Genomic DNA, 12,126 nt, shown 5'->3' with positions numbered 1-12,126 from the left:
CCCAGCCCTGAGCCCCCACCCCCTGCCCTGAGCCCCCTCACAACTCCCTGCCCTGAGCTCCCACCCTCTTCCCTGAGCCCACACCCCCTGCCCTGAGCCCCCACCTCCAGCCCTGAGCCCCTCCCACAACCCCCTGCCCTGAGCCCCCACCCCCTGCCCTGAACCCCCAGTCCCTGCCCTGAGCCCCTGGCACTCCCACCCTCTGCCCTGAGCCCCTCCCACAACCCCCTGCCCTGATCCTCTGCACCCTCACACATTCCAGCAGGAAGGAACTGGCATTCATTACAAACCCCGAGTTCTTGCTTTAATTACCGATATTTTACAGCACAAGTCCCGTTCGGCTTTCAGTTTTCACGTCTTGTCAGGTGGACTGTGCTCATGTCTGGTCTGATGTGATGTAGGGGTGGGTTGCAGTCGGAGTATCTGTAAGAAATTTAAGTTAGAGTCACCCCTGCTGCCTGGGGTGAGCGAGTGGCTTATTTCATGGAGTCTACTAATAATATCTCACTCTGAAAGTGTTTCACCTCCATAGATCCCAAGATGCCTTGCAAAGCTGTGTGTGGTTGACTCTCCCCATTTTGCAGAAGGGGAAGAGGAAGGTTGGTGATAAGTGACTTACTCAAGCCCATGCAGTGAGTCAGTGGCAGAGTCAATGCTAGGTTGCCAGGATCCCCAGCTTCATGCTCAGTCTCCCAGATTGCAAGGGTCCCAAGAGGGCTCCATTGGGGTTGCATTCGCCTGCTTGCTAGCGAGGACACATTGTGTGGTAGTGAAAGGTCCGTATTGCTAGCTCCCAGCAGCGCTCCTGTTCCCGGACACCTGGAGCACTTTTGCAGAGGTGTTTCTCGGGCAGGGTGTTAGCTCTGGGACGTGCCCCCGCAAGGGCCTGGAGAGACATTTGGGTATCCAGAGGAGTTGCACAGCTGGTGGCACAGCAGCTCTGGCCTCTGGGCACAGCTCTCATGCAAATGCCGAGCATGGGTACCAGCAGCACCAGGGCGGGGAGTGGCAGCAAGGCTGTAGAGGGAGGGGCATTGGGAACCGAGGCCTGGGAAGAGGGGTTAGCAGGACGCTCTCAGCAAGGGGAGAACGGTGTGGGAGGTGTTTGGCTGGCGCTGGGGCCTGAGACTGGAGGAGAGGGTTTGAAGATGCTGCTGCGTTCCTAGGGGATCCTCACCCTCTCTACACAGCATTCAAGACCAGCCCTGCAGCCTGGCTTTCTCCCCCAGCGAGCCGCGGGTCTGACTGGCGGGCAGGGCCCGGTGATTCACTGTCCAGTGGAAGCATTTTGACCATAGAAAAGTGACCCTGGTTCTCTCTTCCAGTCTGTGCCTTTTGTCACAAAGGCCTTGGCCCTCAGACTGTGGCCATCGAAGCCATGAACAAGCAGTACCACGTGGACTGCTTCAGGTGCCGGACATGCCACGGCCAGCTGGCAGGGCAGCACTACTACCAGAAGGAGGGTCGGCCAATGTGCAACGCCTGCTACAAGGTCAGTCACCGGGTGCTCGTTCCACAGGAGCAGTGTCACTGTCCTCAGGAGTCAGGGAGCTCCAGGCCCTTGGGGAGGTAGGAAGGGGTCAGAGAGCGTGGCTGGTGCGGGCCCTTCGCCATAGACGTGCCCACCACAGGAAGGCCGCCCAGCACCGGCGCAGACATGTGTGGAAGAGGGGCCTGGTCCCAGGGGCACGGAGCAGCCTCACCTCCCAGGATCTCCAGGAGCTACCGTGCGGGGTTAGCCCCAAGGAAAGCAGGGAGCATGCCTGGTGCGGAGAGCAGGGGAGTGGGAGCCAGGCCTGCCATGGGACTGACTCCATGGCAGCGTCTCCACAAGGGGCCTCTCGCTCCAAGCGCCCAGTCTGGCAGGTCGCCTGAGGCACCTGGCTTTGGTTTTTAGCACGTGCCATTGACCAGTCGCAGTCCAGGCTGCTTTTGGCAATCTGCCCAGGCCTTAACGTTAGCCCCTGGAAAGTACTACGGGAAGGCCGAGGGTCCCATTGGTACCAGCCAGGACATTGGCTATAGAGACAGCAGGGCCATGGGGCTTAGCCGGCAGCTTCTCACACAGAGGCACAAATGGCTCCGTTTTCCATCTCTGAGATCATGCAAGGCATTGAACTTTGCCTCCTCCCAGCTGTTTGGCCTGGATGGCCTCCCTCACGGCGTGAGCGGGCTGCACCGGGAGCTCCCTCTGCCTCCCACTTCTGCGCTTTATCTGCCTCTCGTTCTGCTCCCTCCGCAGGACACGCTGGAGAAATGTGCCAAGTGCCAGGCTGTGATCCTCGACCACATCGTCCGGGCCTTGGGGAACGGGTACCACCCGGAGTGCTTCACGTGCTCCGTGTGCTGCCGGAGCATCGGGGATGGGAGCTTTGCGCTGGACGATCAGAACGAGGTGCACTGCGTGGACGACTTCTACAGGTGCGAGATGTTCCGTTGGAGCCAGTGTTCCCTCTAAGATTTGCCATCCAGGAGCAGAGGGAGTTTTGTCTTGGGCACCAATACTGAGGTCGTGCGCGCGTGTTCGGATGGGTGCCCCCAGGGGACCCAAGTTATTAACAAATATCTTATAAACCTCTCCCTTTCCCCTCTGCTGCCCTGTCTCCCACCCTCCCCTCGCCCCATCTGCTCCCCTGGTGCCTGATACCCCCCACCCCACCCCCTCCTCTGCGGTCCTGGCTCCTTCTCTTCTCACTCCCCTCAGCCCTCCTGGGACCTGCTCCCATCCCCGCACTCTCTGACCCCTGCACCTGCCCTTCCCCGTGTCCACCTCCTCCTCTAGCTCCACTGATCATCTGTAGCTGCTCCATCCCCTCTCCTAACACTTCCCGCTACCCATCTGCCCTGCCACCCTCCTCTGCCCTCCGGTGCCCGTCACTCCCCTCCCTGTGTCTGCCCTTCTGTTGCACCCCCAAAACTGCCCTGGCACCTACATCTTCCCTTACTCCCTGCACCCTCCTGGTGCCTCCCCCTTCCCTCACAACACCTGCCCCCCTGCCCTCTTCCTCCCTGGTGCCCACCCCCTCACTGCTCCTCATGCCCCTCTGTGTCTTCACACATGACTTGCTCCATCCCCTGCCCTCCCCTCCTTTCAACCCCTCCTCTCCCAGCACCCACTCCGCCCCTCCCCTCTTCCTTCCTCTTGCCCCCAGTGCCCCTCTCCTCTCCCAGCATCACCTTGTCCCAACCCCTCTGACACCTTCTCCTCCCCCCACCCCTGCTCCTTCTGCCCTTTCCTCATTGTCTCCTCTTGGCCCCCTGGCATTTGTCTCTCCCCCACCTTGCCCCTTGGTGCCTGCCCCTTTCTTCTCCTGCCCTGGCCCCTCCTCTCCCCTCAGCACAAGCCCCTTCCTCTCCTCACCCACCTTCCCCTTAGTTCTCCCCCTGCCCCTTCCGGACACCTGCACCCCGCAACCCCTCTAGCCCCCAGGTGCTGGTGCAGGGCTGCATGGCGGGTGGCTGCTCCATGTGCCTGGGCTGCAGCCAGGGCCATGGTGCTATTTTTAGTACCCTAGCCCCAGGCTAAGAGCATGGCCTGGCTTCAGTCCTGGCACACGGGGCAGCTGAGGGGGTGGATGGGCCTTGGTGCACAAACTTCTGGCTGCGCTGGAAGGCCTGTTTCAGTGGCTGCTTGTTTCCGCTCCTTGGGGTTCTCGGGGAAGCGCACCTCATGTACCGGGGCCGCGATGCTCTTTTTAGTACCACAGTCTTGGTCCCAGCAGCCGCGGCCCCAAGTGCTCCTGGGGGCAGGGTCGCATGGCGGGCAGCCGTCCCGTGTGCTGGGACTGGAGCCAGGGCTGCGGCGCTATGTTTAGTACCGCAGATCAGGGTCTAACTCCGGCAGCCACCACACGGCGCCCCCACCGAGAGCAGCTGGAACTGTGACTGTGGCTCTGCTGGGGGGGGGGGGCAGGGCTGAGTTTTTTGGGAACCTTGGTTGGAGGGATCAAAAGCTAGAGCTGAATTACCGCTGCACCAGACTAGTTTCCTCCTCAGCTCCGAGCCTGATTCTGTTACAAAGGGAAGTGTCATGCACATCAGCAAGCAGTCTGCGCTCCCCCAGTCCTCCTGCGGCCTTAGCAGGGCTGTTTCCCATCACAGGTGCAGCCTTCGGCTCTGCTCTTCCTGCTACTGAAATCAGTGGGAGCAGGCCTGGATGCTGAGCTAGCAGATGTAATACACCCAATTCCCCCCCCCTTTGTATCTCAATTCCGTCCCCCCTGGTGTGTATCTCAGGGAGTCGTGTTTCCCCTGGCCAAAGGGGTAGAATTTTACACGCCCCTTACAAAGGGGCCAGAGATGCCACCAGGATGGGTACCGGCCCCCTACTGGAGGGAAGGTTTGCAGCGTGCCCTCCGCTTTGTTTCCTGGGGGCAGGACTTGATATTTTTTCTCAGTTTCCCCTTTAGTTCAGTGGCCCCGCTAGTCACCTTGTCTGTCCCATCGGGCGGGATTCCTAAGCAGACATGGTCTGATTCTTCTCTCCTTCGTGCTGCTATAAATTAGGAGCGAAGCCATTGTCATGAATGGAGCAACACCCCTGGAAAGTCAGCATAAAGGGGAGCAGAGACAGGGCCACAGCTGATTCCCGGGGGAGCTTGGCCTGGCACCCAGCTCAGTGCAGTCCATCTCAGCCTGAGCCGAGACTGAAAAGGCTGCTGCTCCCGATTCCTGCAGTGGCAGCAGCATGAAGCGACATGGAGCTAGCTGCGAATCGTGGTGGGAATTGCTCGTAATCGGTCTGCAAGTGCTGAGGCATGAGAGGGTGGCTGTTTGTGTCCCCAGGAAGTACGCCTCTGTCTGCGGTGCCTGCAAGACCCCCATCGTCCCACAGGGCGGGCAAGACGCCTACAGGATCGAATGTCTGGGGCGACACTTCCACGAGACCTGCTATCGGTGCGAGGTGGGTCCTGCTGGCAGGCTGCCGGGGTTAATGCATCTTGCTGCTGGAGGCAGCCCCAAGCAAACAGGTTCACTCCCTGGGCTATTTGGGACCTGAGCAGGCGGCTCACAACCCGGCACTTCCTTGGACCAACCCGTGCAGGTGAACAGCAATTCCCAACCACCGGCCTGTGGACCCGTGGCGGGCCACGAACCCCTGCCTGCTGGGCCGTGGCACATTGCCCGGCCACACCCCCGCTTTTGATTAGCCCCGCCAGCTGGGTTCCCTAGGAGGGAATTCCCTTCGCCCACTTCACCGGGCAGCAGCAGGGAGAGTGGGGCGGCAGGCAGGGCTAGGGCTGGAGCCGGAGCCACGGCCCTACTGGGGCAGCCTCACCGTGGCCTTGGTTCCAGCTCCGACAGGCCAGGGGGTAGAAATGGTGTCCCTGCCCTCTGTTTTGGAAGGCTGGAGAGGGATGGCACGAGACAAATGGCTTGGTCATTGTCTTTGGTCCATCCCCTCCAGGGTACCTAGTGTTGGCCGCTGTCGGCAGACAGGCTACTGGGCTAGATGGACCTTTGTTCTGACCCAGGGCTCAGGGTCGGGGGTCTCACTGGAGCCCCTTGATTTTCATGCAAACCTGCTTCTGGGTGGCCAGGCTGGCAGCTCTCCTGCCCTAGATGGCCACTTTCCTGTGCCTAGTGCGGAGATCGTGGACGTTGGAGGCTTCCCCCCAAACCTCGATGAGGTCCCTGATCTCCGCACTAGGCCAGGTGGGTGCCCGCCTCTTGCGGCCCCGGGCAGGCTCCTGGGAGCCGCCAGCCTGGTCCCGGGAAGAGGCGGAGGGCTGGGTGGTAGTGGGTGGCTGGCTCATGCCGTGCCAGGTGCAGGGTCTGCTGGCTGGGTGCTGGTTGGCTTGCACCTGGCACGGGCACTGTAGCCAGACCGTGCCCCTTTAAGGGCTCCGGGGCTGGGAGGGGGGCAGAAGAGTTTCCCTGGTGTTGGCCAGAGTGGCCACCAGGGCAAGCTGGGGAGGGCTAGCCTCCCAGTAGTTCGAATTAAGTGGCTACACAGCCCTTAATTCGAACCACTTAATTCGAACGAGGCGTTAGTCCTCGTGGAATGAGGTTTACCTAGTTCGAATTAAGCGCTCCGCTAGTTCCAATTAAGTTCGAACTAGCGGTTTGCATGTGCAGCGCCTAGCAAAGTTAATTCGAACTAATGGCTCTTAGTTCGAATTAACTTTGTAGTGTAGACAGACCCTAAATGTTTTATTTGCACAATTGTTATTTGCATAATGAATATGCAAATGTTGCCAGTCCACCACAAGGTTGTGAACGGGTATGCCAGTCCCCGGTATAAAAAGGCTCTAGAATATTTTCATTCCTCTCTGCTGCAGTCCTCATGCAGCCTCCTGGCGCTGCAGGGTGGGGCTCCCCTGGCGCTGCAAGGTGGGGCTCCCCTGGCGCTGCAGGGTGGGGCTCCCCTGGCGCTGCAAGGTGGGGCTCCCCTGGCGCTGCAGGGTGGGGCTCCCGTGGCGCTGCAGGGTGCGGCTCCCCTGGCGCTGCAGGGTGGGGCTCCCCTGGCTCTGCAGGGTGGGGCTCCCCTGGCGCTGCAAGGTGGGGCTCCCCTGGCGCTGCAGGGTGCGGCTCTCCTGGCGCTGCAGGGTGGGGCTCCCCTGGCGCTGCAGGGTGCGGCTCTCCTGGCGCTGCAGGGTGCGGCTCCCCTGGCGCTGCAGGGTGCGGCTCTCCTGGCGCTGCAGGGTGCGGCTCCCCTGGCGCTGCAGGGTGCGGCTCTCCTGGCGCTGCAGGGTGGGGCTCCCCTGGCGCTGCAGGGTGGGGCTCCCCTGGCGCTGCAGGGTGGGGCTCTCCTGGCGCTGCAGGGTGGGGCTCCTCTGGCGCTGCAGGGTGCGGCTCCCCTGGCGCTGCAGGGTGGGGCTCCCGTGGCGCTGCAGGGTGGGGCTCTCCTGGCGCTGCAGGGTGGGGCTCCTCTGGCGCTGCAGGGTGCGGCTCCCCTGGCTCTGCAGGGTGGGGCTCTCCTGGCGCTGCAGGGTGGGGCTCTCCTGGCGCTGCAGGGTGGGGCTCCCCTGGCGCTGCAGGGTGCGGCTCTCCTGGCGCTGCAGGGTGGGGCTCCCCTGGCGCTGCAGGGTGCGGCTCTCCTGGCGCTGCAGGGTGCGGCTCTCCTGGCGCTGCAGGGTGCGGCTCCCCTGGCTCTGCAGGGTGGGGCTCCCCTGGCGCTGCAGGGTGGGGCTCCTCTGGCGCTGCAGGGTGGGGCTTCTCTGGCGCTGCAGGGTGGGGCTCCCCTGGCGCTGCAGGGTGGGGCTCTCCTGGCGCTGCAGGGTGCGGCTCCCCTGGCTCTGCAGGGTGGGGCTCCCCTGGCGCTGCAGGGTGCGGCTCCCCTGGCGCTGCAGGGTGGGGCTCCCCTGGCGCTGCAGGGTGGGGCTCTCCTGGCGCTGCAGGGTGCGGCTCCCCTGGCGCTGCAGGGTGGGGCTCTCCTGGCGCTGCAGGGTGGGGCTCTCCTGGCGCTGCAGGGTGGGGCTCCCCTGGCGCTGCAGGGTGCGGCTCTCCTGGCGCTGCAGGGTGCGGCTCCCCTGGCGCTGCAGGGTGCGGCTCCCCTGGCGCTGCAGGGTGGGGCTCTCCTGGCGCTGCAGGGTGCGGCTCCCCTGGCGCTGCAGGGTGGGGCTCTCCTGGCGCTGCAGGGTGGGGCTCCTCTGGCGCTGCAGGGTGCGGCTCCCCTGGCGCTGCAGGGTGGGGCTCTCCTGGCGCTGCAGGGTGGGGCTCCCCTGGCGCTGCAGGGTGGGGCTCCCCTGGCGCTGCAGGGTGCGGCTCCCCTGGCGCTGCAGGGTGGGGCTCCCGTGGCGCTGCAGGGTGGGGCTCTCCTGGCGCTGCAGGGTGGGGCTCCTCTGGCGCTGCAGGGTGGGGCTCCTCTGGCGCTGCAGGGTGCGGCTCTCCTGGCGCTGCAGGGTGGGGCTCCCCTGGCGCTGCAGGGTGGGGCTCCCCTGGCGCTGCAGGGTGCGGCTCCCCTGGCGCTGCAGGGTGGGGCTCTCCTGGCGCTGCAGGGTGGGGCTCCCCTGGCGCTGCAGGGTGGGGCTCTCCTGGCGCTGCAGGGTGGGGCTCCTCTGGCGCTGCAGGGTGCGGCTCCCCTGGCGCTGCAGGGTGGGGCTCCCCTGGCGCTGCAGGGTGGGGCTCTCCTGGCGCTGCAGGGTGGGGCTCCTCTGGCGCTGCAGGGTGGGGCTCTCCTGGCGCTGCAGGGTGCGGCTCCCCTGGCGCTGCAGGGTGGGGCTCTCCTGGCGCTGCAGGGTGGGGCTCCTCTGGCGCTGCAGGGTGGGGCTCTCCTGGCGCTGCAGGGTGGGGCTCCTCTGGCGCTGCAGGGTGCGGCTCCCCTGGCGCTGCAGGGTGCGGCTCTCCTGGCGCTGCAGGGTGGGGCTCCCCTGGCGCTGCAGGGTGCGGCTCTCCTGGCGCTGCAGGGTGGGGCTCCCCTGGCGCTGCAGGGTGGGGCTCTCCTGGCGCTGCAGGGTGCGGCTCCCCTGGCGCTGCAGGGTGGGGCTCTCCTGGCGCTGCAGGGTGGGGCTCTCCTGGCGCTGCAGGGTGGGGCTCCTCTGGCGCTGCAGGGTGGGGCTCCCCTGGCGCTGCAGGGTGCGGCTCTCCTGGCGCTGCAGGGTGGGGCTCCCCTGGCGCTGCAGGGTGCGGCTCTCCTGGCGCTGCAGGGTGCGGCTCCCCTGGCGCTGCAGGGTGGGGCTCCCCTGGCGCTGCAGGGTGGGGCTCCCCTGGCTCTGCAGGGTGGGGCTCCCCTGGCTCTGCAGGGTGGGGCTCTCCTGGCGCTGCAGGGTGGGGCTCCCGTGGCGCTGCAGGGTGGGGCTCTCCTGGCGCTGCAGGGTGGGGCTCTCCTGGCGCTGCAGGGTGGGGCTCCCCTGGCGCTGCAGGGTGCGGCTCCCCTGGCGCTGCAGCTTTGTCCCGAGAGCAGCTGAGCACCTGCCACTGCTCTTTGTTTCAGGGTTTGCTCCTGACAGCTTAAGCTCTGCGACTCCTTTAGCCCAGCGGTCCCCAGCCCGTCGACCGGGATCTCCTGGTGGATCTCGGAGCCTCTGACGGGATCCCGACCGGTTTGGCCAAGATGCTGTCAAGTGCCCCCCACTGCTGCATCTCCTGCCCTTTGCCTTGGAGCTGCCTTCACCCCATATCCCAGGAGCCAGCTGCTTGCTGTGCAGGGCAGGGAAGGGAGAGGAGGGGGCGTTGATGTCAGGGTGCCCCCTCTCCCACCCTGTATCCTAGCTCCACAGAATGGGGTGGGGGACAAAACAGGGATAGAATCATAGAATCATAGAATCATAGGACTGGAAGGGACCTCGAGAGGTCATCGAGTCCAGCCCCCCGCCCTCAAGGCAGGATCAAGCTCCGTCTACACCATCCCTGACAGATGTCTATCTAACCTGTTCTTAAATATCTCCAGAGAGGGAGATTCCACCACCTCCCTTGGCAATTTATTCCAATATTTGACCACCCTGACAGTTAGGAATTTTTTCCTAATGTCCAATCTAAACCTCCCCTGCTGCACTTTAAGCCCATTACTCCTTGTCCTGTCCTCAGAAACCAAGAGGAACAAATTTTCTCCTTCCTCCTTGTGACACCCTTTTAGATATTTGAAAGCCGCTATCATGTCCCCCCTTAATCTTCTTTTTTCCAAACTAAACAAGCCCAGTTCATGAAGCCTGGCTTCATAGGTCATGTTCTCTAAACCTTTAATCATTCTTGTCGCTCTTCTCTGTACCCTTTCCAATTTCTCCACATCTTTCTTGAAATGTGGCGCCCAGAACTGGACACAGTACTCCAGCTGAGGCCTAACTAGTGCAGAGTAGAGCGGCAGAATGACTTCACGAGTTTTGCTTACAACACACCTGTTGATACAACCTAGAATCATATTTGCTTTTTTTGCAACAGCATCACACTGTTGACTCATATTCAACTTGTGGTCCACTATGACCCCTAGATCCCTTTCCGCCATGCTCCTTCCTAGACAGTCGCTTCCCATCTTGTATGTATGGAACTGATTGTTCCTTCCTAAGTGGAGCACTTTGCATTTCTCTTTATTAAACCTCATCCTGTTTACCTCCGACCATTTCTCTAACTTGCTAAGGTCATTCTGAATTATGTCCCTATCCTCCAAAGAAGTCGCAACCCCACCCAGTTTGGTATCATCTGCAAACTTAATAAGCGTACTCTCTATCCCAATATCTACATCATTGATGAAGATATTGAACAGTACGGGTCCCAAAACAGACCCTTGAGGAACTCCACTTGTTATCCCTTTCCAGCAGGATTTAGAACCGTTAACAACCACTCTCTGACTACGGTTATCCAGCCAATTATGCACCCACCTTATCGTGGCCCTATCTAAGTTATATTTGCCTAGTTTATCAATAAGAATATCATGCGAGACCGTATCAAATGCCTTACTAAAGTCTAGGTATATGACATCCACCGCTTCTCCCTTATCCACAAGGCTCGTTATCTTATCAAAGAAAGCTATCAGATTAGTTTGGCATGACTTGTTCTTCACAAACCCATGCTGGCTATTCCCTATCACTTTATTACCTTCCAAGTGTTTGCATATGATTTCCTTAATTACCTGCTCCATTATCTTCCCTGGGACAGACGTTAAACTGACCGGTCTATAGTTTCCTGGGTTGTTCTTATTCCCCTTTTTATAGATGGGCACAATATTTGCCCTTTTCCAGTCTTCTGGAATCTCCCCTGTCTGCCATGATTTTTCAAAGATCATAGCTAAAGGCTCAGATACCTCCTCTATCAGCTCCTTGAGTATCCTGGGATGCATTTCATCAGGACCTGGTGACTTGCTGACATCTAACTTTCCTAAGTGATTTTTAACTTGTTCTTTGTGTATCCTATCTTCTAAACCTACCCTCTCTCTGCTTGTATTCACTACGTTAGGCACACCTCCAGACTTCTCGGTGAAGACCGAAACAAAGAAGTCATTGAGCATCTCCGCCATTTCCAAGTTTCCTGTTACTGCTTCTCCCTCCTCACTAAGCAGTGGGCCTACCCTGTCCTTGGTCTTCCTCTTGCTTTTAATGTATTTATAAAAGGTCTTCTTGTTTCCCTTTATGCCTGTAGCTAGTTTGATCTCATTTTGTGCCTTTGCCTTTCTAATCTTGCCCCTGCATTCCCGTGTTGCTTGCCTATATTCATCCTTTGTTATTTGTCCTAGTTTCCATTTTTTATGAGACTCCTTTTTTATTTTGAGATTGTGCAAGATCTCCTTGTTAAGCCAAGCTGGTCTTTTGCCATATTTTCTATCTTTCCCACACAGCGGAATTGTTTGCTTTGGGGCCCTTAACAACGTCCCTTTGAAATACTTCCAACTCTCCTCAGTTGTTTTTCCCTTCAGTCTTGCTTCCCATGGGACCTTACCTACAAGTTCTCTGAGCTTATCAAAATCTGCCTTCCTGAAATCCATTACCTCAATTGTGCTGGTCTCCCTTCTACCTTTCCTTAAGATCATGAACTCTATTATTTCGTGATCACTGTCCCCTATACTGTCTTCCACTTTCAAGTTCTCAACTAGTTCCTCCCTATTTGTTAAAACCAAATCCAGAACAGCTTCTCCTCTGGTAGCTTTTTCAACCTTCTGAAACAGAAAGTTGTCTCCAATGCAGTCCAGAAACTTATTGGATAGCCTGTGCCTCGCTGTGTTAGTTTCCCAACATATGTCTGGATAGTTGAAGTCCCCCATCACCACCAAATCTTGGGCTTTGGATAGTTTTGTTAATTGTTTAAAAAAGGCCTCATCCACCTCTTCCACCTGGCTAGGTGGCCTGTAGTAGACTCCTAGCATGATATCACCCTCGTTTTTTACCCCTTTTAGCTTAACCCAGAGACTCTCTACACAGCTATCTCCTACATTCATCTCCACTTCAGTCCAAGTGTGTACATTTTTAATATACAAGGCAACCCCTCCTCCCTTTTTTCCCTGTCTGTCCTTCCTGAGCAAGCCGTACCCTTCCATACCAACATTCCAATCATGTGTCCCATCCCACCAGGTTTCTGTAATACCAATGATATCATAGTTGTATTTATTGGTTAGCAATTCCAGTTCTTCCTGCTTATTACCCATACTTCTCGCATTTGTATATAGGCATCTAAGATACTGATTTGATCTTGCCTCCCTGTTGTGCCCTGACCCTCCTTTCTCCTTGCCATTATAGGCCGTAGTCCCCCCCATTTCCA

General features: G+C 59.4%; 1 protein-coding gene across 8 annotated transcripts in view; it reads left to right on the top strand.

Moving 5' to 3' along the window:
• Positions 1–12,126, top strand: part of FBLIM1 (filamin binding LIM protein 1) — a 79,415-nt gene that overhangs the window by 65,070 nt on the left and 2,219 nt on the right. For 6 of the 8 annotated variants that reach the window (XM_089773179.1, XM_075906793.2, XM_089773180.1 and 3 more), the window contains 3 exons: positions 1,326–1,492; positions 2,243–2,421; positions 4,786–4,903. In XM_089773179.1, coding sequence (XP_089629305.1) covers positions 1,326–1,492; positions 2,243–2,421; positions 4,786–4,903 — 464 coding nt within the window. The other 2 variants (XM_089773181.1, XM_089773184.1) reach the window with 2 other exon arrangements.

Source organism: Pelodiscus sinensis, chromosome 24, assembly GCF_052426305.1.
Source record: "Pelodiscus sinensis isolate ZL-2025 chromosome 24, ASM5242630v1, whole genome shotgun sequence".
NCBI classification, from domain to species: Eukaryota; Metazoa; Chordata; order Testudines; family Trionychidae; genus Pelodiscus; species Pelodiscus sinensis.
The sequence above is the reverse complement of the archived record's forward strand: the minus strand, read 5'-3'. Positions and strand labels throughout refer to the sequence as shown.